We start from the raw sequence: 26,647 nt of genomic DNA, 5'->3' as shown, positions 1-26,647 counted from the left end.
AAGAGAGAGGAGCGTCCTGAAGAAAAGAGAGCAGACTGTCGGTGAATGAATCCGGGAAGCGACAGAGCTGCGCCGGGAAAACAAAAAAGCAGCGCTTCACCAACAAAGGACAGAGCTCCACACTTTGACTTCCTGTAAGTAGAAAGACAAGAGCGACAGAGAGACGAGATGCGGCCGCTTTTAGCCTCTTGAATTCACACAAGTCCTGTTTTGGCTGGCAGGTATGAATCCTGCTGCTTCAAGTGTCATTTGGGAAGTTGTTGTTCACACTCATGCAAGTGCATCTAACGCTACCTGTGAGTAAGAGCTCATCTGATCTCATGCATAAGAGTTTAAATGAGATGTTGTGTCCTTGAACTGAGTGTTAATGCAGTTTACATGCATCACTGAGATAGTCAGTCTGAATTATGATTTTTTTTTTAATGTTTCCTGGAGGGATGTGCATCCTCTGACCACTGTGTGAGTCCAGGTACAACATCAGGTAACAGCTGGGCATCGCAGCACAGTGCCTCTAAAAGAAATCACCTCATATTCTAATTGTAAAGCACTTTTTTTTTTGTTTTTATTTCCCAACCTGTCTTTTACACATGTCCACTCAGCTTTTCCTCCTCTTTCTTTGCACCACAACCTCACGTCCTTGGAAGTGCAGGGAGGAGGTCCAGCTTATGTGAGAGCCACCCATGCAGCTCTCGCCTGATACCCACTGCACCGAGAGGGGAAGTGGTGCTCCATCATAAACTAAACAAAACCAGGAAAACGCTCAGTGTTTATTCTAGCCGAGTTCAAGGACAAACCGTAGTGAAATGATGGGAAGAGGAAATTTTTCCCGGCCTGCAGGTTAAACGAATGAATGACCGACCAAGTCAAGGATTTGTTTTATGATGCAATTTTAACTGACTTCAGTGTGACTGCCCCAACCTGCCAACTTTTCCCAGGCTGAGTTTTGACAGCTTTCAGATGACAGGTGCGAGCTTGTTTCATGTCGATGGATTGAGCAATGTGATGTGAGGGCAAAGAGAGAATTTCTTGCGTAGTGAAAAAAGAAGTTGTGGGTAGTAGTTTCTACACGTCAGATTTATCTGTTGAGGTTTTATATTAGACAGTAGAGAAACTGGTGACTCTGCTTCTTCTGTCTTTGATTTCATCCTGTGCAGTCGCCTACTGTTTAAAGGTGCAGTATGTAAGAATTTGCAACCCGTCTAAGATGTATCACCAAGTAATCGCTGCTAACATAGCTGCCTTTAGCTAGTTAGCTCAGTTAGTCATCCAGATTGGGAGCTCTGAGTGGTATTACAGCACAGCGTGGGCCGGGGCTAGCCTCTTAGCATGCTAACTTCAGACGATATATCTGCAAACGATACACAGACCCCTTTGATGTTACATCAAAGTTGTTATTTCTTCGCATTTTGTTGATATTTCTTTTTTTCTTAACGTTTTAGACAAAAGTCGCCTCATGTCCGCTGAGCCTCGGCCAAACGCTGCACTTGAACACACCGCTAAGAATACAGCTGGTGTCCAACAAGCTTGTACGATCTGCACCAGCGTGAAATGAAATACCTCTCTGCCAAATGCAAACCGTTGTTATGATTAAGCAGCGTTTTTTGACACCACTCTCGCTGAGATAGCAGCTTCTGATTGAGGATGTTTCTGATCAAAATTTTCAAATGGCAGTGGTGGATAAAAGTCAGGAGAAGCCGTGCCAGACGAGTGAAATCATGCATACTACAGCGACAGGCTCGAGGGGCTTTCCCTTTCTTTTTCCGTTTTTTGTCTCCTACACAGTGATTTCTCTCACAGACGAGCTGCCACTGATTCTACATGCTCAAAAGGCCAAAATGCTGCCAACAAGGGCTGTCCAGTGCCAACTCCAACAACAATGCCCGCCAGCTGACCGTTAGCCCGGTTTGTCAGGCCGTTAACTCGCTGCATGAGATTTAAGGTGTATTTATTCATTACGTTAGTACACAGTTATAAAAACACTATTGTTGTTGGAGGGGAAGGAAGATGAGAAATGTCACCCTTATGGTTAAGGTGTCCTTTGGGGGTTGCACGTGGGTGTGTGTGATGGCTGATTGTGTGGGGGCAGTTTTAACAAGGGGCTGTTAAAAATGAACAAATCGCCTGTGTGTACCATGTGTTTTTGAACATCATCGGAAGTTATTAGTCTAGGAAGAAATTCAGTGATTTATGAGTCGGATTAGTAGAAAGCTTTAGAGGCAGCCACCGCACAGCTGGATCCAAAAGTTCTCTATCCAACTGTTCTCACAGGCTAAGTAGTATTTCCCATGACGGCTAAACTGATTTTCTTATGTAAAGTCAGTGAAGTGCTCATTTACTGCAAGAAAGTTCCTATTTTTCAGCTTTTTTTGTCCCCCACCATGATTGTTTTACATGCAATTGTCTGCCAGTCTAACTTGTTAATGCAGCAGACTTTCATCTCAGATAGGGGAACATCTATGAATGCACCAACAAGATTTTGTACCCGGTCACAGACGCAGTACCCCTATATAGTAACATGATCATGAAAAATGTTTGTTGAGAGGGATTACATATATTAATTACAAGTATGTTTCTGCAGGTTTTCAAATTGTAGACGGGGAAATCAGCAGCTGCTTGGAAGGTATAAATCTAAACCAGTCTAAAAAATTATGTATCGTATAAAGTAAAAGCAACTAGCTAACATGCAAAAAACACCCATGAGGCGAAGAGTTCACTAGAAGTAGAAGAAAAGAGAAGTTTGTTTGTGCATCCATCATCTTTTTAGAAACAAACGAGACGGCTGAAGAAGTGACGAGGGAGCACAGCGAGGCCGTGTCATGCCTGTCTTTGTGCAAGTGAAATGTGAGGGTCACTGAGGGGCTTTGTGCGTCACAAACTGTGGGGCCTCCACAGAGTCAGCGCGGGGAGTGAGGGGGCCGGAGTGCTGCACAGATTGAATAGGTTAGGGGCCACAGCGGCCTGTCTTCAAGAATGAGGGAGTGCATTCTGGGCCGACGGTGGCATGTCTTTGAGAGCTGAAGAGTGAGTGAGGGGGCCGGTGTCGGCACGTCTTTGTGCAGCCTTTGTTGAGCTGAGTCGCTGCAGATGAAGAGAGCCGTTTTTTTTTTACATTCAGGCTTTTTTGGCACATGCACACACAAACACACGCACACACACAAACGAGCTTGGCCAATACTTTTCTCCGGGGAAGTCATGCGTTTTGATGCAATTACACCCTGGATGAGTGAGCACAGGCTGGCACCTCTCACAGTTTATGGGTGTGTATTTGTTTTTGTGTTTGTGTGTCACCAAAGTGAAGTATTGTTTCTGCACACTGTTGGAGGGCTCCTCACTGTTGACTTGTTGTTTACATTTTGGGGCCTCTTATTGTGATCGAAACCTCAGGCCCCCCTAGTTGTATTTGAAAGCTAGAACTGCTGGCATGTCTTCGGTCTTCGTACCCAGTCAGGGGAAAACGTTGAATGGCTTTTTACAGCTTGAATTGTTTTGTAGTGTTTAATCTGGGTCTGTAAAATAAATCTAAACTAACTCTGGAGCTCTAAACATGCATTTGAAGGCCACCATCACTCACTGGCTGGACTTATTAGACAGAGGTTGTGGTAATGCCTATCCATGGGAAACATTTTCTTCTCATTGCAGCTCTTTCATTCCCTGTTTATGGAGAGCTACAAAAGCCGTGGTTCACATGGTTATGGTTAGCAAGGAGGAGTTCTTGAAGAGAGCGGCTCGGCTCGTTTCATAATATCTGGGAGGATTGAGAAAGTTTCATTGAAACCAAAAAAAAATCATCTTTGTGCTTGTTATCTTCGGTGCTTTGTGTGTTTTGCATGACTCACTCTTTCGCTATCTGCCCTCGGTATCATGGAGCACGCTGTGAAAGCAGGTGGATGTTTGCTTACCCCAAGGCTACAGGTTTAGGTGTGACAATCAAAGGGAGCCATAATGTTCAACTCATTAGCGCAACTTGCCTCATATTTTTTTTGTTTGGAAGGTGTTGTTCTCCCCACCTGGTTTGGGTTTCACAAGTTCCCAAAGCTGCCTCTCAGACTGCTGGGGGGCAAAAACATGGCGTTGATCTGTCGTAGATACAAACGAGCTGTGATGAAAATTTACGAGTTATCACTGCAGGGCATGGGTGTCGCTATTCGGGCTAATGTTACAGCTTGCCTGCTGTTCTTATATCATCTTCTCTGCCATGACATGACAGAGTCTTGACGAAGCGATGCGAATGAAGACTTGAAGATCAATATAAAATTGGTTGGGTAATACAGAGTCGAGGGTGTGATATTTTCCCAGCGTGTGGGTGGTGTATGTTCAGTATTCAAGCTACATTGCTTCATTCACTCTCACATCACCTCCAGCTCAGCTGCTTGCATTCTTTCATGAAAGAGGGATATGTTTGGTCCTGCCCCACTCTGACTAGTATCATACTAGTTTCATATCTCTTGTGGTATTTATTTTTATTTTCCTGTTCTTGGAAAAGGGAATGAGACCCTCAGTAACGGCCATTGATTTCGTCACTGTCCACATTTTGTTTGAGTTGCTGTGTATCCCCGAAGAGGGTGAAACAGCCTCTTGTGTGGTTTTGGTTTGAGGGCCTTCCTCCTGGCAGGTCCAGATGCATGACCAGACCAGACGCAGCAGCTTAGGGAACAGATTGCCTTGGTTTGCGGTTTCTGGTTCAGGATCTGTGAGTTAAGAAAAAATGAGCTAATGGAGTCCTCCCAGCCCAGATCAACTGGGGGGGTCATCTGATCTGGGTGGGTGATCCACCAGTTGAAATATGCCTTTTCTAAACAGGGACGAGCTCATGGCCATTTTCGAGAAACAAAAGCATTTCCATCCTCTCTCATAATTTTTACAACCCTCATTCCAAAAAAGTTAGAAACACTGATGATTTGCTAATCCTTTTTGACTTATACTCAAATAGTACAAAGACTACAATGACACTCAGTAGAGCACATACCTCCGCCAAGGCCTGACAGTCACCTCTTTGTATTCACTCATAGATACCAGCCACCTGAATACGCCTGATTTTCTTCATCAAAATCCATATGTGCGACCCGGAGAAAGTAACGACAATGTCAGTGAAAATGAGAAAAAAAAATCCTGGATCCGAGGACTATTCTGGGCCAAGACCCATCCTCCATCCAAGTTCTAATAGTGCTGGTGATTGGCTGTCCTGGAATAAACCTAGGTTACGCCCAGAGTGTACGTTGTGTCATGTAATCTTTTGTTAAAACAAATTTCATAAAATTGGTATCGAAAAAAGTGTTCAGGAACTGACAATGAAGTCGAGGTGTTGGTGTCAGTAGTGATATTGAATTTCTTTTTTATGATACCTCGCCCCAACTTTATTGATTTTTGTAAATATATGCTTATTCTGAATTTGATGCCAGCAACACGTTTCAAAGAAGTTGGGACAGGAGCGACAAAAGACTGAAAAAAAGTTGCTGAATGCTCAAAAAGCACCTGTTTTGAACATTCAAACAGGTTCATTGGTGACAGGTGATGGTATCACCATTGGGTGCTGGAAGGGGCCTCCTTGAAAGGCCTCACAAGCAAGGATGGGGTGAAGTTTACCAGTTTGTGAAACACAAATGATAACTACATGGGCTCAGGAAAACTGTTACAAATGATTGTAATCTGTTTTTATTTCTGTTTTCAGCAAGGTCTCAAGGCAGTAAATTCATGCCCATGAATGGCCTTATTTCCTGCAAACTCTCACTGGCTGTGTCTAACCTCCCCTTTAAAGCCCAATCTGGGTCAACAGTACTTTAGATCTCTCCACCACCCACCTTCAGTCCTCATTCACTTTCACCCTCTACAACAGTGGCCTGCACTCATTACCTCAGCAGCTTGGCATGCTACCAGAGCCTTTGCTGATATCTCAGACCAATTACTCTAGATTTACTACTCAGCGACCTCCTGTAACCAACGGCCAACTGACTGACCCACATATGCCTGCTTTGTCTGGAGCTTTTAAAGGCCTCGGCTCTAACTGATGTTACGCTTCATTAGTAGAAATTTTTATTAAGCATATAAACTGCTCAGCCAACAGAGTTTCACAGCCAAACTCGTAGAGCACATGGCTGGCTGTCGGCCCGTGGATTGTATTTTTTGTAAACTTCCTTAAAGAAAGTTTGTCTAAGAGCAGCAAGGAGACTGTTCGTGTTGGCTCGCTGGATGCAGGATTGGAAAGCTGTGTGTAAGTTGGCTTCAGCTCCCTCACTACATGTAGTAATCCTGTGTGGCAGGCTGGGTTTGTGTCAGGACAGCAGAGCAGTGTGGGACGGAGCAGGAGCCGGTCCAGATCAGATGCAGATGTAGCGTATCTTCCGTATCATCTGTCAAACTCAGCATCACGGAGGACTCATGAAAGAAGCATAAGACTCCGCGATCTGTCAGTGTTGGTGATGATACATATCCATGACAGTGACTCCACAGGCACACGGAGAGCTGCAGTAACCAAGATCTGACAGTTCGGAGATACATATCTATAAAAAAAGCAACTGGGAGGCAGAGACCTCTCACCCACAGCGCCTCGATCGCCGGCTTATGAATAAGTCATAATTCTGTGTGTCTCATGTGCCGTGAAGTGTAAAATACTCCTCCCTCAGCGCTCGCGAAGAAAACACACAGAAAATCTTGACCTTGCCAAGGAAGTGCCGCTCATGCACTTTCCCAGAAGTCTGTTCAACAAGCAGCAAACAAGCGGAAAGTATTCATCAGATTCAGGATGTAGTGACCTTTCTACACTTTCAGCACACACACACACACACACACACACACGTAGGCAATCACACTTGTGCTGAACAATATGCAACAAAAGTGTATTGCCATTAATGTGACAGATGTGAGTCATGATTTTAGTGGGAATGGTAATTTTTGCACTTAATATTCACTGAAGAAATGTGAAAGTTAAGATTTTTTTGGTAGGTTCTGTAACAAACAAGCACTTTCCCTTACATATGTAGATCAGGATTTGTAGCCAGGGGCTACCAAACAGTAGCACCGACCAGGTGCATCTGCAAGTTTGTACAAATCAGCTGTATAAGTAGGCCTACATTAAACTGGAGAGGTTGCATCACTATCAAAGAACGTCTCTCTGGAGAAGAGCGAGGGCAGATTGTGCACTACTTAATCGATCGTGGATGCTCTTGTTCTCTCGTAAAATAAAAGCAGAAAATGCTAAAATGGGTCACCAGATATACTTGGGCGGCCCGTCTTCTGCTGTAGCATCAGTTATATCGGGACTGCAGAATTTATTTCAGTGAAACAGGAGCAAAGAACAACACCGAAGGCTTTTCTCACTGGAAAAGACGTTTTGTCTCTTCTCTTGATTGACTTCAGGAAGAGTTTGATTTACCAACTGGTGCTCTCCAACGGTTGATCTGATTGGCAGAAGTTAGCCCGTGATAGATGGTGTTAGACAGTTGGTTTGTCCAATCACCTGCCAAGTGTCTTTTGAAAGCATCTGTCCTTTTCAACAGTTTTTAGTGGTGCATTTCCAGATGGTGCTGTGTGGAAAAGTTGCTAATGGGGCTTATTGTGTTTGTTAGAATCAATTAGCATGGCAGAGTCTTTAAGTCACAATAAGTCTGTGCTAGCAGATACATCTGTAATTGCTGGAACGTCTCATCTTAAAAAAAGGGTGATTAAACCTGACTGCACACTTCCTCAAAATCATCTGCACTTTACCCCACTAGAAAAAAAAGTCCCTTTGAGTTCTCTTCTCCCTCTGAGCGCAGTCTTAAATGAGACCACAGGGAGCCATGATGAGGTACGAGTGAAGAGATTTCCTGTAAGAACCGGGGTGAGATCACAGAAGGTGCCTGCTGACTGCCTCGACAAGGTATGTTTAGGCTCCATCCCTGTAGTTTAGAGAGGCAGAGCTGCTAATTTGAGGGCATTGTAGTCTTAACAGAGAGCACCATGCCCGGCCTGGATGGACTATAATCAGCTGAGTCAAACTGCACTGAGAAACCTAAACTTGTGTGGCTGAATAGAAAAAACTCGACATGTGCACATATATATATGTACATGCAGTGTGCACACTTAGAATATAGACATTTACATCACATACATTTTCTGTGTCATAATGGTTGCTATAAATAGTGCTAAAACACCGGCTGTGTGGTGAGTCAAACTGAGTGAGTGCTGTTGTGTGAAACCACTGCAGAGTGGAAACTGTGATAACAATAAGGAGAGCCATGGTTTGTGAGGGTGCCTGGAATAACCTCAAGGACTATAATAGAATAAGGCACACCCCAAACCATTCTCCAACACATAAACACACTTCTAAAACCTGATTACAAGTATACTGCGCTCTGCCTTTTCCTTACAGTTGAAATTCCCTGGAAGTAAAATCACAAATACAAACATTCCTCTTACACTTTTTGCCAGAAACCTGTGTGAGGGTCGAGGGCAAGGACGCTGGAAGTCAGTCGAAATGACGTCATAGTAAATAGTGCGCAACAATTATGTATTTTGTATTAATTTGAATGGTCAGGATAACTTAAAGCAAATAATTATTTACAACCATTTCTAACAGTTTGAGACCAACATGCTATAGGTCAGCTACAGTCAGCAACAGCAAGGAGATGAAGAGGGAAGGAAATTCCCCAGACTTCCTTGTAAAATCGCTCAATTGTGAGTGTTGTTGAGTCAGGAGCAACTTTATGAACATTGTGAAACGCTCACTATGACAAATTCTTAATTGTTTGGGCCTTTGTGAAAATTTGGCTTATGTTACACATGAATTTATTTCTTTATTTTGCGTAAAGAATAAAAGTGGGAAAGTGAGACACATTGCACTTTTTTGAATCAATTGATTGTTTTTCTAATGACTTGTTTTAGGGGGCGCTGCAGCCTCCTCAGCACCCCTTCTCCCTGTGTCCGTGGTCGACGGTTTAGATTGGCAGAAGATAGGCCGACAGATCATCTTCACAATGCATGACTAAGCCTCAGAGGCTGTCAGACAGACACTGATGCTTCCTGTTTGCTTCCTGTTTACATCTGCCGTTTCCTTTTTGGCTGATAATGAATAGTTGTCGTAGCGTCTCTGTCCTGTTGCTGTGAGTTGACCCGGCTCGGTTGTAACTGAAATTCACTCCCTCAGTTTATCTTCAAGCTAGGTAATTATAATGCAGACAGTGTATTTTGGCTGAGGGTTCATACAATCTGTAATTAGGATGCAAAATTGGAGAAAGAGAATGAATCAAATTTTAAGTGGAGATGAACTTGACTGGGAATGTTACAGATAGGCATCGCTGTCAAACTCAAGACAAAGCAAACCTTTGTTCAAAACTTCATACCGATCACAACTACAGCAGAACTTCTTGAAAACACAACTGTGACTGAATCCTGCTGACCTGAATCACACCCGCATCTTAAGTGTTTCAAATCTCATACCTGCGCCTCAAATGTTGTCATGCCTGTGTGACTTTGTTATCGTGACCCAGTTCTGCCTTCACCCAGTTGGCCTTTTTAGCTGCATGAGATAATTCTCTTTATTTTGTGGCCTGGGAAACTGCTCAAGTGTTTTGCCTCGAACTGACTCAGATCATATCAGACACTATTCAACATCAGTTTTCATTCCTTACAGATGTGGCGAGATGATTTAGCATCCTAAATGGAGGCTGGCGGGGACGTTATGTGTAACCTAATCCCACACTTATTCCCCCGAGGGCATCAACGTGACTTATAACTCTTAATGAATGTTTGTGCAGTGAACTCTTCATCACCAACAAAGTGACACATTCAGTAAGAATTAGGGCGATAACATGATGGAACAGCCTCCCTTCCCTTTTATGTTCATCTGATAACTGATACAGAGTGGAGACAGTTTCAAAGAGTCGCTTCGCCCCAAAATATAAAAAAATTACTTCTCACTATCAAGCCACGCAAAAAATGTTGGCTTTCATGTTCCCACATATTAGTCTTTGAGATTTATGTCCTCACCCTAACACAGACGAGTTGATGGTTCTCACAGAATTAAATAATTACATTTAGATATTTGCCAGCAACTTGTTTTATGTCTTATATAAAATATAATCCTGTTACTCTGGATAATCCGCAAACCCCACTGTCTTTAAGAAGGGACTGTTTCTTCAGTAGAATGAATGGAAATACTGGAATGACTGAATGACTGAATACTGGTCTGGCCTTGTGCTCATTGATGGCTGTCCCCCCCCCCAGTAAGCAGACATTTGTAGGCGGGGTTGGAAACTGGGATGTCATATTCTTTAGCTAAAATAAACAAGAAGTGGATTTAGAAATGACGAAAGCAGAAGAAATCATTGCAACTATGCATTGTTTGGAGTTTAACTAACAAGTGAACTGCTCGACCTCAACTACGGCTTTAGTGTTGAATAAAAATGACGTCGGTGTGATGGGTGCTTCACTCACCGCTGATTTGTTAGGGCCAAATTAAACAAAGTTATCCCCCCACTTGCAACACGTAGTCATGCTCAGGGGCTCGCAAAATGTAGATGCCAATTTAGTGAGCCAGAATATGACTAAAGGCTGGACAGGAAAAGACATGAACCTTTGTGGGATTCGTGATTGGTCTCATAACGGCGTTTAAGATTAAAAATTCCTGGAGCACCAAATTCTCCTGTTTGTAGGCGAGGCAGATCACTGTATCTGTTCCCCCAAGGTCTGACCAAGTAAGAGCTGATCGATTTTTCCTGAAACCTCCTTTTCACCTCGACCATAACTTGTTTTTTTCCATTGGGGTTCCATCACTGAAACTATGGGAGGCGCCAAATCGCACAAAACACCAGTTTCAACATAACATGCTCTAAGGCTTATCTTAAATGTATCTTTGTGCAAGTACAATCATTCCAAGCCAAGCCAAGTCACTGGCAGAGTGACGATGTAGACGGGTGTTATTAAAACTAGGTTTTTAAAAGTATTGAAATAAAATGATTATTATGTTTAGCAACTGCACAAAATGGAAATCGTTTGACCTCTATTGTGGAGACTTGACGTCTAAATAAAGATAAAACCAACACTGAGTCCAGGAAGTGTTCCTACCCTTACAGTTTTTCATATAAGTTTAAGATATTTTTTGTAATTTGGGTGAATACACCCTTTAAACTTCTCTCAACCTTGTTGTGAGGACACACAGACTTGGAGATAAGAAGGTTCTCCTCCTGACTCCACCAGTGAGATCCACCAAGACAGCATTAGCCGGCCAAACTGTATTTAAACCAGATCCCACATATTTTCCCGAGTGTATCATAATGCTGGATCATGACATCAGACGGCTTCTGAGAAACCCTGGTGCTCTCATGGGACCGTCGCTGTGTCTAGGCCAGTGTGGTCACAGCAACTAAAAATCATAACATAGCAACAGTATGATAATCGCTTTGACTGCGACCAATACATACAGAGGATTAATTGCTCTGAAAATCTGTTACAGGGTTTAAGATATTGGTAATCAAGTTTGGATTGCTCTTCAAAGAGACATTTACTTTTTTTGCTGCAGCATCAAAAATAACATCATAAAATGCTCCAATACAGCCAATAACCACTCCCTCTAATGTATTGCACTCATTCACACTGTGAGTGATTGGGCTCCAGTACATGTCATGTGTGCGCTTGCCACAGCGGTGAGGATCTGGCATGTGTTGCTGTCAGACGCGGCATGCAGCAACAGAGCTCTGCATTGATCTGTGTTGACAGCTGCTCGGTGGCAAGCAACACAAGGCTCCAGTTGTTTTGCAGATAAATTCAAACACACAAAGGCCAAGTTATCATGAGTGGAACGATGACAGTATGAACTAAGATGTGTGTGTGTGTGATTCATGTTGACTCTTCCAACAGACATCTGGAAGTGTTGCTCATACAGTCACAGCTGGCTGATAGTGAATCTGAAGTAGCACTCTGTGGGAAGAAGGTGGGTGAGGACGGGTCTGTTTGATGACAGTGGTACAAATTAGACGTCTTGTGGGGCATCCTGCAAACACGAGGGGGCTTGATGAGTCATAGCGGATGGGAAATCTTGTCGCTGTTCATCCCTCATGCGCTTCTTCTACTTCCCTCTTGTGTACGTCAGTTACTCCCACTTCATGTACACAGATTGTGTGTGTCTCTGACCCTCTTGTGTCTCTCTGTGTGTAGCTTTTCAAGACCATGGCCGAGGGAAGCTGCTTCGGTGCGTTGTAGCCGTTTGGACCTTGCTTCAGAGGAGGGAACACATCTGCTCAGAGAGGATAAGATCAGCACTCACATCTGGATCTGAACAGGGAACCTACTGGACTTCACTCTTTGTAAGGAAAGGAATTTAAACTCCCCGATACCAGGAGCTTTAAAGGGCTTCAAGGATTTTTATTTTTTTTTATCATCAGTTATCAGAAAGACTCACCACCATGTGCCATGTTATTGTAACATGCCGCTCCATGCTCTGGACGCTGCTCAGCATTGTGGTGGCCTTCGCTGAGCTCATTGCCTTCATGAGCCCTGATTGGTTGCTGGGATTCCCTCGGTCGGACTCCAGCACGAGCGGTGCGGGAGTGGACTCCGGGGAGTACCGGCCGTCTCTTGGCCTCTACAGCCGCTGCCTTCGCATAGGGAAACGTGGTTTAGGGGTGAGCTGCGGGCCCTACGCTGGGACATTTGGAGAAGTGGCCAGTGGCTTCTGGCAGGCAGCCATTTTGTTTCTGGCAGCGGGGACGTTGGTGCTGGGAGGAGTGGCCTGCATCTCCATCTTCAGCCTGTGCTTCCAGAGCATCATGAAAAAGAGCTTATTCAACATCTGTGGGCTGCTCCAGGCTATCGGAGGTGAGACATCTACCTCTGTGTGTGGAGAAGGGAGTATGGGTGTCTGACAGACAAAAGAAAAGATCTTCCACAAAAACTGTGGTTTCTAATTAATTTCTCAATTATTAATTAGTAATTATTAGTTAAGTGTTGTCACGATACTGAAATTTCTAACTACCTTGAAAAATATCAATATTTGATATCATGTTCGATACTGCAGGGAAAAATTGACACAAGGGCATAACATTTTAGACTTTTATTAAAAGATAAGTATAACAAGGCTTGTTTATTGTGTTTTAAGCACAACAGCATTTAAGATAATATAGTTCTTCTGACCATAGTCAGAAGAGTGGGAGGAGGCGGGCTTATGTGGACACTGCAGCGGTGTCCGCATAATTATTAGCTAATTAGTTGTTTGATCTATAATATTTCAGAAAGTGTTGAATAATGTTGATCAGTGTTTCTGAAAGCCCAAGGTGACGTCCTCAAATGCCTTGTTGTGTCCACAACCTGAAGATATTCATACTCATAAACTTTAATGTTTTAAGAAGTTTAACTTTTTGGTGTAGTTCTAATTCCCTAACGTTTATTTAATGGTACACATAAGTTGCCTGTCTCTCCCTTAATAAAGGCTGGTGTACTGTGAAAACACCAGGTGAAACATAGAGATAAGTTGAGGGATTTATTGTTTTAAGAACAAACATTTTGACTTGCTTCCTCTGGGTCCACACGTTCAAAGTTCTCAGTTGAAAAGGAAGGAAATCAGAGTTTCCCACAGTATGTGCCTCCTGTATTTATGCTAATTAATATGTGTATAATCTGTTTACATGGGTATGGTGCGGTTTCTAAACTCAAGAAGTTAAACAGATTCACCTCCCTTGTTACAGAAGCTAATGCTAATAATCTGTGAAACATAGTGTATAGTGGTAACACATCTATGCAAGCATATAACTGTATTATTTATAATGTTGCCTTCAGGGACCTTCAGTGTTTTCTTGAGATTCAAGTTGAAACATCTGCGTTTACAAGTTGGCAGCATCTTGTGACATGCCAACAAACATTTCCTAACTGGAGGTTTGATGTTCCAACCAAACTTCGCCAAGTCTATTTGCATGTTTCTCTCAACAATGGGCTCCCACAGGTGTGTTTGGATGGACATGCCTGTCGAGTGTGTAATCTATCATCATGTGACATCACTGTAGTGGCGGTCAAATGGGGGTTTTCTTTGTCAGTTGAAAAAAATAGATGTATTCTTCACCAGAGCTGAGTCACCGTGTTCCCAGCTGCACTGTGATCTGTTTGTACTTCTCAGCCCCGATGTTTACACGTACGTGACTAAACCCCTTCGTCTCATCGTGTGCTCTCCCTCCAGGCCTGTTGCTGATGGTGGGCCTCATGCTGTACCCTGCCGGCTGGGGTTCAGAGAAGGTGATCGGCTACTGCGGCCTCGAGGCCTCGCCCTTCAGGCCGGCTCTGTGCTCGCTCGGCTGGGCGTTCTACACGGCGATCGGAGGGACGCTGGCGAGCTTCCTGTGCGCTGTTTTGTCTGCACAGGCTGAGATCGCCACCTCGAGCGATAAGGTTCAGGAGGAAATTGAGGAGGGGAAGAGTCTGATTTGCCTGCTCTGAGCCTTCGGAAACCTCGGGAAACTCCAGGAAATATATGGACACCTGTACATAGCCTGCATAAAATCAGCTGATTGTTGAAAAGCTAGAAGCCTTGGTAACAGTTTTTTAATTGATAGGCATGGTGCTCTCTTTTGAGAAGCCTACATGACGATACCAAGACGAAGGTTCAGGCTTCAGGTTAAACTGCCAGCACAGGCTAAGGAACATTACCTGTACATTTATCCACTACTTTTTTGACCAAGATACTGTTTATTTTTGTAATAATTCTTGCGGTAAACCACTGTATTGAAATAGCAGGAGATTAGTTAATAAAAGTGGCAGTGGATATGTCGTTAGTGCTATTATGGACAGGTTAAACACTGCCAGTAAAACAGTGTGTAGGGTTGTAATGTTCATTCACATGGTTCACCTGCAAACCTCAACACACCACTGAATGCTTGCAGATGCGGTCCCCAAAAACACCCAATAACAGCTTGCATGTGTTCACTGTGTGTAAGAGTGTGTGTTTTCTAAATGTCCTCATGCTTTGATTCACAGCAGGACGGCTACCTTTTAAACATGCCACTTAAGGGATTGTTCACTTTAAAGGGAGTTCCTCCTGTTAAATGGATTGTTTTGTGGGTCTATTGCAGCTTATTAACCGGCAGAGTGTTTGCAGAGACTTTGCCATATGGTGATCTTTCATGAGGGGGATGTTTGTTCACTGCAAGATAAAGCAGGCTGCCTTATCATGACGTACCTTATGGCACACCATGAAGACAAGATCTGGCTTTGTAAAGTTGTCCACAGCTCAAAAAAGTGAGTAAATATTCATCAGTGTGCTTTGGACATTTCTTTTACACTTTTCTTTTTTTTGTTTGGTACATTTGGAGTAACCCTATACCGTCTTTTACCGTCGATACTGTCTTTTGCACTTGTTCTTAATTCATTTCACATAGCTACGTATTTTGCTCACTTGTTTTCATTTGTTCTCCAACAGTGCTCCATTAAGTTGTGGTAAATGTAACATCATGTGATTGCGTTTATTCATTGTAGATGAGACGTGCAATAGTTGAACCTTAGTGTGTATGCTGCGAGATTGAGTGGACTGAAGAGTGAAGTCACGACATGGATTTGTATATAAAAAAGAAAGCATTCCTAGTCTGTCTGTGCTTAAGTTAATGTGTTGTCTGTCCAGCTGTTTTTGTTACATTAACAAAAGAGTAACAGCATCTGTGGCACTTTGTGTGTGATGCTGCATGTATGAGAGGTTGATATGTGTGAGGAGAGATACAGTCTGTGCTTTGTACTCTAATAAAACAGGCCTTCTTTAGTAAATCTGTGTGAGAAGTATTATTTGATTCTCATGTGCGACTTCCATATTCCTCTCCTGTAAAACCCAAACTTCTTGAGGAAACACTGACCCCTAGAGATGGAAAGTAGACAACACAGAACAGCAGCTTATTGTGCTGAACCAGCCTGGGTTGCATAGAAAGTTTAGTTTTTTTTCTTTTTTAATTAAATGCTGAAGTTTTACTCTATTGATCCTCTAAGAACTGCTGAAGTGTAAGAGTTTGACCACAGAACATCAACTTATTGGTTGAACCGCTTGCACCTCCTTATAACACAAACTGTGACAAGTAGTCATGAGTAGACTTTGCTTCATTTTTTGATGGCCACATGCCGAAAATGGCTGGGAACCACTGGCTTAAACCATCGATCCTACAAGGAACATTCATTTCTGAGTCTAGATGAGCACAGATATTGCAGGATGCACACAATGCATCTATTTCTGGCAATGTAAGATTAATAACTGCAACCTGATGAGGAAACTTTGTTTTAATGCCATACCACCAGACTACAGACCAGCATGTTTCCTCAGACTGAGGACTCTTCAATTCATCCTCAGCACTCAGTAATAAAAAAATTGTTTAATTTTGATTTATCCGACCTGCGCGAGTCAGAATCCAACTGTGACAAGCATTAAAAACAACTGTAATTACTATATCGTTTTAAGAAGCAGATTAAAGTTATCTTACTAAATAATCGTTTACTAAAAATCCACAAATGTTTCTTTCAAATTTTATTTCATGTTAATACCATAAATATACAAAACTCAAACTATTTCACATGCAACAAAGGCCAGACAAGAGTGCATTACGTTTTCTTTTTACATGTGATTGATAATGGGGATCAAATTTTCAACTTTACAAAATATACAAGTGTCCCTTTTGAATGAGTTTCTTCTCTGATTCAGTGAAATAACATGGTCACAGGTCAAAAACACAGTTTTGTGTCAGCAAACTACAGACACGTCGCTCTGTACTGCAGACCAGCTCGTCAAATACATCAAGAGATCACCAACTGCAGCATGGCTTCATATAACAGCTGTTTAAAACTGGAGATGAATCATGTGGGTGTCTGTAGCAAAGAAAAGTGGTGTAATATCTTATGGTAAAACATGGCAAGGGAACACATCACAAACCGAGATTTAAAAACAAATCTATATGGACATTTGGTAGATTTCTCACAGCTTTTCAGGACATAGAATAACACTTGAGGGAGATATCTTTTTTCGTCCTTTCATACCAACCATGCACGCATCCTCATCCACACACGCACAACTCTTGCAGGGTCAAGTTGCAAAGTCATTAAACACTTTTAAATCTAGCTGATGCTATGATCATGTCATTACAAAACCACACAAACGTAACACACAATATGAAATCAAACCAAAAACAAAGCTGCAACTTAAATTACACCATAAATAAAAACATGTTTGTCTTTTGCGCTAAGTTCAACGTAATACAAGAAATGTGCAGTGAATTTAAAACAAAATACTTCCAAACAAAAACAATACTGTCAAGATGTAGGCTGATTAATTTGTGACAAATTATTGACCATCAACTTCTCACAGGAGTTTTTTCATCCGCCATAATGTTCAGTCCATACATTTAAAATAACAGCAGTACCAGTCATCAGTCATCCATTGTGCACATCGTCAGACACTCACCACCACTATGAGAGGTGCTAAAGCATGACACGAATGTAACCCACGTCCATATTTCACTCCAGTGACAGTAGTCTGTACAACTTAGTGCTGAATAACACTGTTATTATCGTATATAAATGAATGTATCTTAGTGATATCACTGAATGTGCATCAAGTCCAATCCTCTGTTGCCTTAATCCAATGCTGACAGAGGAAAAGTCACTGGACTGACTTTTTTTGTCTGTAAAAATGCAAACGGACTGTTAGTCTATTAAGTGTACATATACACAGTATCAATGTTTTTACTATTTTATGTATGCAGGTTAATCTCAAGATAAATCATAGCTTTATCACTGTCCAAGGCAGGTCACTTCTCTCAGTACTCCCTATGAATGTTACAGGAAACATGACGGCAGGAGGCCACGAACAACTGGCTCTCAGATTCATAGCAGCGTTAGTTTTGAACCAAATGTGAGGGACTACAAAAACAACAGCCACATAGTAGTCTGTTAATGCCATACATACAGAAATGAAAATGTGAATAATTCTCACATTTTTCTCATTTGGCCATGAAAGCATCTGAACCCTTTGTGGTGAGAGCTGGTGACCTGGGTGTTCAGTGTGTCTTCACAAAAAGATCCAAACATCATCAATCAGTCAAACATGCAATAACTTTACAGCTCACTTCTCACAGAAACCAAAGGCAGACATTCCCCCGAAAACCAGTCTGTAGCCATCGAGAAGTGGACAGAATGAATTTGCCAAAATAAAAAAAGCTACCTGGAGTGTGCTAAACATGCATGTCGTTATCATGCTGTCAGATCTTAGTAAGCCACAGAGATGCTGACCCAGCCCACTTTGCCAATCAAAGTAGCACACAAAGCGGGAATAATTGTTCAACCGACAGGTGTCACTGGAGCACAGCTGGGGGCTGCGGGCAGGTCCTTAAATAAGAACATACTGACATATTTCTATTTATAGGGACTACCAGGATTAGTCAAGAGTCTCAGAATAGAAGCACAGATATAGGACGAGGTACAATTTACCTTTCAGATCTCAATGCCCAAGCACTGGATTATAAAAAAAAAAGAAAAAAAGCCAGAGCCACTATGTCCTTGAAGGGAAGTACACATCCACACACAGGCCCAGCCATTCAGACATACACTGTACTTTCAGTATGTGACCAGGAAAACAGAACTATGTGCAAAAAACACCATGATCAGATTATCACTTTATCATGACTCTATACTGTATTAACCAGGCAGGTAGCTGTTTGGAGGTCATCACCGTGACAAAAAATAAGGTATGCTAGAACTGCGACCTCTGGCTGACCTCAAGATGACAAGAAGAACAGGGGAAAGCGAAGGAGTAGGATGAAATCCCACACACTCAGAGCACACCTCGAGTCACTTAGAGGATGTTTCAAGGGATGTGAGCAGACCAGTCATCTGACTGAGAAGCAGACAGGAAGGATGTAGGAGAGTTTTTACTGAAACTTGATTTTAAGTGAAGGCGGACAACTCTGGTCACTTTATCTGACTAATTTCTCTGTTATTTCTGGTCTCTGACTCTTTGCACTTTTTAGGCAAAGTGTGCAGGGCAATCTTAGCAGAACGACATTCATAAATAGAATCAATTTGATTTGAGAGCCTGCAGGGCCAGAGTTGTGCACCTCCATCTTTTAGGAGTATGTGTATATGCATGTACTGTATTATGTGAGTGTGTGCATGTTCGTGTGTGTCAGTTTATGGTTTGAAGGCCCCACGAGCAGCATTGGTCGCAGCATTAGCCGCAGCGTTGGCAGCTGCAGTCTGAACGGTCTTGTTGGACATCACCCCAGTTGCAAACTCCTGCTGAGCCTTCTCAAAACTGGCACCGGTGGTTCGATACAGTGCGTGCACCTGGAAAGAGCAGAAGGGAAAATTAGCTGGAATCAAGTCAAAAGATTGAAATCTACCACAGGGTCTTTTTTGGCAGATCTTTCACTTCCTGGATAATCGTAACATTGATGTTTGGCCAGTGAATAATAATGACACACATGTTATCACCCTGATAGTGTTTGCTTGGGCTCACATTTCCTGTCATTGTCGAAATGTTAGTACTGTCCACCCTCCAGTATTGAAACAATATACAGGGGACCTCCCCATTTTCGATTGCCAAATTTAACATTTTTCAAGCATTTTCAAGGGGCATTTTCAAGCTTTTCCACCATCTTGCAGCTGTGGTAAAATACATATTAAAGTACATTTATATAGTCTTTCAACCCAACCCGTCAAGGCAGATGGCAGCCACCATGAGTCTTGGTCTGCTCCGAGTTTCTGCCTTTAAAGAGGTAGTTTTTCTCACCACTGTTGCTAGGTGCTTACTTGGGGGGGGGAAATGTTTAGTCTCTGTTAATTAATTAATTAAAGAGTATGGTCTACACTTGCTCCAATTGAGAAGTGTCATGATAATTTCTATTGTGAATTGGCGCTACGACTATACAGTACATATAAACACTCAAAATGAATTATTGTGCTGTAAACCAAAATACGTGTAACCTGTTTGTAAGTAGACTTGGCATCCTATATAACCCGTCTGAGCCAAAATAAGCCCATCTCTCAAACAGGCAATTTACTATCAAAGTAAGTGAGTTACAATTTCAAGCTGTTTCCAAGCCAGGATTTCCAGCAGTGGTACAACCTTGAACGTAAACATTTACTGATACTGTTTGAACCTGCTTTAAACCTTATTTTTAAGGTCTACCTACTGCCATTTTGTTTAGTGCATTTCAGGTCTATTAGACACGGCAACACTAACATGTTGGACTTCTTTGTGATCGTCTTACCTTTTTAAACATAATGAGCGAGCCCACAGAGAGTGCGGTGAACAGAGCTGCAATCAGTAGCATGATGATGCCCACTGGGATACTGGTGTTCAGCCCAGTTAAAGCTGCGATCCAACCACTAGCAAAAGAAAACAATTGTGACAATATGAGTGTACTTCAGTACACGCTCATCAAGGCAAAGAATCAGTAAAAGCACAAAATGCTCACCATGTTCCCCAGCCGGTGATGCCGATAGTTTGTAGGACGTGAACTCCAAACTGACAGATATAGACGAAGAAGAAGACAAAGAAGCGGAATGAACTGTCACTCCTGTAGTGGAGACAGAGAACAAGGTCATGTGAAACAATGTGCAGGCAATAAAATGTTTTTTTAAATACTAATCACAGTGATGTATCTGCAGAATGTACCAGTTAATTAAAAAAAAACTATATGTTATTAATTGTTCAGGGTGAGAAATTAACAACTATGAATTATTTATTGAAGACAGTTGTAGCACTTTGCTTAATTCACTTTGCTTTGATTAAATAAGCTAGTTTTCTTTCAGTAAATCAGATGCAAGGGGCTATTATAATAATTAGACTGAACCCATCCTTCACTTTCGTGCTTTCTGTTTGACACCCCTTAAAATACATATTTATCAGTAGTAAGGCGCTAAATGTTTTGATAAATTACTCTTATTGGCTTTTAACTCCCAAAGCTTTTATTGCACTTTCATTAATGAGATTTCACTCGCCAGATGGGCAATGTACTTGATTTGGTGCTTGGCATGTGTTAATAATGTAATTATGATGTGGTCGTGTATGTGTGGCAGGGTTAGGGTGTTGATGTGGACAATAGTATGGTCCATCTGCAAAACCCTAGAGAGGAGGATAAATAATGAGCTGGTTGTCCACTGAGACATGTTTTCACTTCGCTTCTTACTACTGTTGCAGAGGGCCGTGTAAGGTTCCATGTATCTGCTTACCTGAACGCCCCGTAAAGTGGTCTGTACCAGCAGACGAAAGAACACGGGGTAAAAAGCAGAAACCATAGCATGGCCAGGCCAAAATCTACACCACGAGAAGCATCCACACAGAACCAGGCCAGGCAGCCAAACATGTTCACAAAGAGTGTTCCTGCATGAACTGGAAGAAAAACAACAAAATGAAGACCTTGAGTGTCATTTGAGCACAAGAATGCTGTAAACTGTCATTTATTTTCAGCAAAATAAATACAAATTTCCTAAGGTATAGGAGGCAATACTTAGATGTATCAGATGATACACTTACACATCCAAAGGTTGTACATGATCTTGACGGTCTTTTGGAACTCTATAGGAATGTCCACTGCAATATCATGGTAGAAACACGGGCCAACGGGGAACTTCTCTGGCAGCGGAGGCCAGTTGTTCTTACGCCCTGTGTGGACAAAGGCAACAAGATGATCAGCTATCAGTGCATTAAGAGAGTTTTCACCTCTAACTGAGTCAGTACACTATGAAGCATACTTATATCAAGTCTGTGTCAAAGAATCGGAACAAAAGAATGAAGTAGAGTACATTGCCATTCAAAAAATACAAGGGACTGACTGATGACAAATAATTAGCACCGATATTTTGCAGTTAAAATGAAAATCTTGGTGTCAAAACCAGAAATGGAAAGTAACATTTACTCAATTACAGTTTTGAGGTACTTATACTTGACTTGAGTATTTATATTTTATACTTCCACTCCACTACATTTATTTGATCACTTTAGTCACTAGTTACGTTACTAATTCAGATTATTCAGCGCTGATTATCTATTACTCGTGACATGTACCCAATCAGAGATATTGAGTAAGACCACTGAGTGGTGACAGAGAGGATGCTGCATCAGAGTCCATGCAGCACATTTTATATGAATTTATGTACAATCAGACAAAAACAGAGATTGCAATATTCGGTAAAATGCTGAACACTGGATCCGATAATCAGCCGGGCCGATAACATCCCTTGTTAATACCATGTGTTCCAAACTTTTTGGTTACATTTTAAGAGATGTAATCTCCCTATTTATACCCTAAAACAAGTAGACTGTGAGAAAAGTATGGGTGTGAGAGACTGAGAAATGTTTATTATGAAATATTATTGGAAATTACCTGGATAGATTTGAAAATTGCTTTAATGTTTTTGAGGAGTTTGGAACCCAAAGTGGAAAAAATACTCTACATTTGTTTTAAAACTAATGCTAGCGTATCTTTTTCAATCAGAACTCTTCTCAGTTTTGATTATGTTAGCCACAGCACATTAAGCTGAAATAGCACTTTCCCCACCGTATCAAAAGTTTTATTCTCTGATAGTACAACTTGACTTTTCTCTGCTTGGACCTCATATTTGTTTCATAACTACTTAGTGTCTAAATAGTTGGATATTATGTAGATATTTTGCAGAAACCTCAATTATTTCAAACCGAATCTTCCCAATAAGATGATTCATTTGCAGCAGAGAGAAAAAAAAACAAAGGTATATTCATGCCTCTACTGAATGCTTAATAAATGAATGAACATTGTCTTATGTGTATGTAATATGTGACTTAGAGAGTTATAATGTTCATGTATTTTAATGTATGTTCATATATGTTGTCGCCATGGTAACACATAAACTTTCTGAGTCTTATCAAGACAATCATGAATCTGGCTTTGACCGGGAAGGACCCTTCAGACTCTGAGGTTAATGAGGTGAGTGATGGACTGACTGACCTGCGGCTCCGTGGGACTGTAGCTCTCTCTCCCGACGATCGAGCTCTGCTGCTTTCTTCTCCAACTCCTCCTGCCTTCTCAACAACTCAGCCTGAGCACGCGCTTGGTCCTAACACAGACACAGAAATGCTCTTAAAACTCCCCACCCAACATCTGACAGGTGTTATAATAACCAATCAGGTGAGTAATGAAGGTACTTTTCCACTCAGGTAAGCTTAGGTGCGTTAGTTTGAGAGAGGGGGCAAAAGGGGTTACGACTGGAAAAGCAATCAGCTACTGTTGTTTGCTTACTTGTCTTCTTTAGTTAGTCTTAGACTAGCTCTAAAATTGTACTGCAAGTGGAAAGCTAGTAGTGGGGAAAGGGCATTAAATGAATTCACACTTTTGGAGACAGTGACAAGAAGGCGTATGAAAACATCAGATGACAGACAGTACCTCATTACGCCGCTGATGAGCCATCAGAAAACAGATGAATATATGAAGGACAAGAGGAAATGTGAAAGAGAAGCCAAGATAGAGAGTGTCTTAATAATGTTATAGCGCTGTGAGTAAAAAATGTCTAAAGAAAAGTCAAAGGTCAAAAGAAAACTACATGGTTCAATGTATATAAACATGTTTCTGTGTCGTACCTGAGTCTGTTGCTGTGAGTACGCCGGTGGCTCTTCTGTGGGCTTCATGATGGCCGGTTGTGTGTTCTGGGCAGGGGCAGGAGCAGATTTTGGGGCATTTCCAGGGGCCGCCTGTAAACCAGCACAGACCCGCTACGTTAATATTTGCACAATCAAACGACAGTGAATCAAAACTGTAATTAGGCCACAGTCATATTTTGCCAGTTAAATCCTCTGTGACTGAGAGGTGCAGGAAGAGAGAAAGAGGGTAGCGGATAAAATGAGGTCACTGACTCAGAAGCACACACACCCCCACGCAAGCACACACTCATCAATAGTGATGCTAGTTGTGCTGACCGTTCTGGCGTCTGTGAAGGGGTTATACTCCTCCAGACCGCCAGGAGGGGCAGACTGGGTCACCTGCGTCACCGAAGGATCCTATGGGGCAGAGAGGAGCATGAAGGGTTTCAGGGTGTAAGCACTACAACCACAAAATCACAGCACGTTCACCGCTTCTATGAATGTTCTGACCAGATATTATTGATGTGTTAACAACAGGTAGGCTGAAAACACAGAGCAGATGTTCATGCCACATAATAAAAACATTCATGTTATTATAATCCACCTGAAGTGGCCTTTCTTGAGCTTGTGGCCATTCGAAACAAGGGATAGGTATGGGAGGATACAAGATTTTATCGCGGATTGGGATAAAAACACTCAGGATAAGTTGATTGTGGTGAATTTGCATTATGGGGTTATCACGAATCTCCTTTCCTGACGTGACTTGAAAAGCTTTATAGCTCCTTAACATACAGTCATATCTCGATTTTCCCTTTGGCCAGCATTTATTTATCCTTTGTTTATACGGGGGTGACCTCATGATTTATGATAAGCTCATCTAAGATAGTTTGATTGTTTTTAATTAAAAAAGGATGTTGACTATAAAAAAGATGTGCACTGCTTCTGATGCAATAAAATATTTGTTTCTTGACAAAAACGTAAGATCAAGCGATTCCAGTATGTTTGATTATCGGAATAATATTGCGAATTGCAATCATTTTGGGCAGCATAATCATGAATTTTTCAGCTGCAGAGGGAACTGGAAAGTGCCACTAAATGACATGCTTGCATGACAGGACAGTCTATCTTGCTACCATGTGCAATGAAGAGCCAAAAAAGTCTGCAGGTTTTCATCCCAACCAAGACTCCACCCACTGATAAACACGCTGTCCAGGGGAGGGAACAGTTAAATCACCTGCTTAAAGGTGTTCAGTCGTGATGGACCCCTGCAGACTGGTGCCAGCCTCTGCTCTGTGGTTAAAGGTAGGCTAGTTTACAAAGGGGGATTCAATCTGCTGGAGCACAACACAAATAAACAGCGTGTTGCCTGCACCTGGCCCTCCGATGAGAAGGAATATTAACCATCTGAATTAGTCTTTTGTGTAACTACACTAAGTAGAAGTCACTACTTGAAGTCAACATTAGTGTGAATGTGTTTTACGACGTGTACGCATGCAGCGTATTAAATAAACGCAAAGTTAAGTTTAAGTGAGACAATATACAACCCCAGTAGGACGTTTAAATCTCCCGAGCCTGCGTCTCAGAGAGATGATTATTAATAACTGAAGGCACATAATGTACCTAGCTGACACTAAACAGCCGGTTAGCTGTTTACCAAGCTAGCAGGTACCAGCAAATGTTTACAGACGGCGGGCACAGCGAGCTATCATCATGTGTCTTTGTTCTGTTGGCATAACCACTATTACAACGCTGAAAACACCCTTTACAACAACGTGCTACACACTCATTTATCGCTTCCTTTACGAAGTGAACAGCCAAATAATGTGAGTGATGAGATAAATAATGTGATGATGATGTGTTCACTCTGCTACCTAGCCGAGGAAAACCTCTAGCTAGCTGTCAGGCTACTAGCTAAGACAGTTTAGCGGGGATGCTAAGGTACGCCTGGCCTCACTGGGCTTCGCAGCGTACGCTTGCTAGCTAGCTAGCTAGCTAAGTTAGCTACCTGAAAGGGATTGCTGAAGTCCGGGTCTGCAAACGGGTTGCTGTCAAAGTCGGACATTGTACAGCCTTTCTAATAACGGGTTCCTGTGTGGAAGAGCTCCCTGGTTCTCCAGGGAAGGTTCAGTCTCGTAATGTGACTGCCTCTCTCTCTGCTGCCTGCGGTCTTCTCCGCCTCCTTCTGATGGAGACCCCTCCGTTAGCAGGTTAGCCAGTAGCACAAAAATGGCAGCAGACGAGAGGATGCGTGATGAGCGGCACCCTGCTACGTCACCGTTTCAGCACCGCGGACAGCGTGACGTCTGCACAGGTACAGTGCATGTGAACACACCGGTGCTGTTTACTGCCCTTTGTCTATAGATCATATATAAAATCATGATGTTTATATTTGATGCTTGAGCACTGATGATATATTTAAATCACAGAGATTATTACTCATTTTCCTTTTGAGACAGGGCCAGGCTCACACACCAGGGCTCCCCGTTCACCTCCAGCACCACATCTCCCACCTTATGTGCATAAGGTATGTACCCACCTTGTTCCCAAGTTTCCCACAAGATGCTGGAACACTACACTGTACTTTACTTAAGTATAGAGGTCGGCCAGTGTGTTTGTTTCAGGGCCGATACAGATACCGGTTATTATACCTGTATGTTAAGGTCACTGGAAACCATTATTTGGGGCGGATACTCAAAAAAAATTAGTTACTCAAAATTTAGAACAACCAGTGATGAAATAAAGTACAATTTACTCAAGTACTGTTCATAAGTCAATTTTCAGGTACTTTACTTGAGTATTTCCATTTTCTGCGTCTTTATACTTCCTCTCCACTACATTTATTTGATACATTTTAGTTTTTTGCTTTTTGCAGACTCTGATTATTCAGTGTTTATAGGCTGTTATTTGTGATGTGTTACCCATCAGATATTGTAGTGGGCGGAACATTGTGTGATTGCTGAATCAGAGCCAAAGTAGCACATTTTTGAATTAGTTTTTTTCCCCCGCAGTCTGACAGAAAATTCACAGACACTGACAATCAGAAAAATACTGAATATCAGCCCAGATAATCGGCCAGGGCCGATAATCGGTCTTTATACCTTTCCT

At 42.2% G+C, this 26,647-nt stretch overlaps 2 protein-coding genes across 3 annotated transcripts; one reads left to right on the top strand and one right to left on the bottom strand.

Annotated features, from left to right (window-relative positions):
* Positions 1-28: 28 nt before the first annotated feature.
* On the top strand, positions 29-15,714 carry LOC140996008 (LHFPL tetraspan subfamily member 2a protein-like). Of its 2 annotated transcripts, none has more exons than XM_073466207.1 (3): positions 29-134; positions 12,130-12,789; positions 14,141-15,714. In XM_073466207.1, the coding sequence occupies exons 2-3, from the start codon at positions 12,378-12,380 to the stop codon at positions 14,395-14,397; spliced, it is 669 nt and encodes a 222-aa protein (XP_073322308.1). In that variant the 5' UTR covers positions 29-134; positions 12,130-12,377; the 3' UTR covers positions 14,398-15,714. The 2 variants fall into 2 exon arrangements, with proteins under 2 accessions (XP_073322308.1, XP_073322310.1); XM_073466209.1 differs by lacking the exon at positions 29-134 and adding an exon at positions 156-296.
* A 732-nt stretch (positions 15,715-16,446) lies between these two features.
* On the bottom strand, positions 16,447-25,763 carry LOC140996620 (secretory carrier-associated membrane protein 1-like). The gene is made up of 9 exons (XM_073467060.1): positions 25,548-25,763; positions 23,879-23,959; positions 23,543-23,653; positions 22,914-23,022; positions 21,464-21,592; positions 21,160-21,319; positions 20,403-20,504; positions 20,196-20,313; positions 16,447-19,269 (listed from the first exon to the last, which is right to left on the bottom strand). Exons 1-9 carry the CDS (start codon positions 25,602-25,604, stop codon positions 19,114-19,116), a joined length of 1,023 nt encoding a protein of 340 aa, XP_073323161.1. The 5' UTR covers positions 25,605-25,763; the 3' UTR covers positions 16,447-19,113.
* Between the last annotated feature and the right edge of the window lie 884 nt (positions 25,764-26,647).

The sequence above is a fragment of the Pagrus major genome, chromosome 5, assembly GCF_040436345.1.
Source record: "Pagrus major chromosome 5, Pma_NU_1.0".
NCBI lineage: Eukaryota > Metazoa > Chordata > Actinopteri > Spariformes > Sparidae > Pagrus > Pagrus major.
The sequence above is the reverse complement of the archived record's forward strand: the minus strand, read 5'-3'. Positions and strand labels throughout refer to the sequence as shown.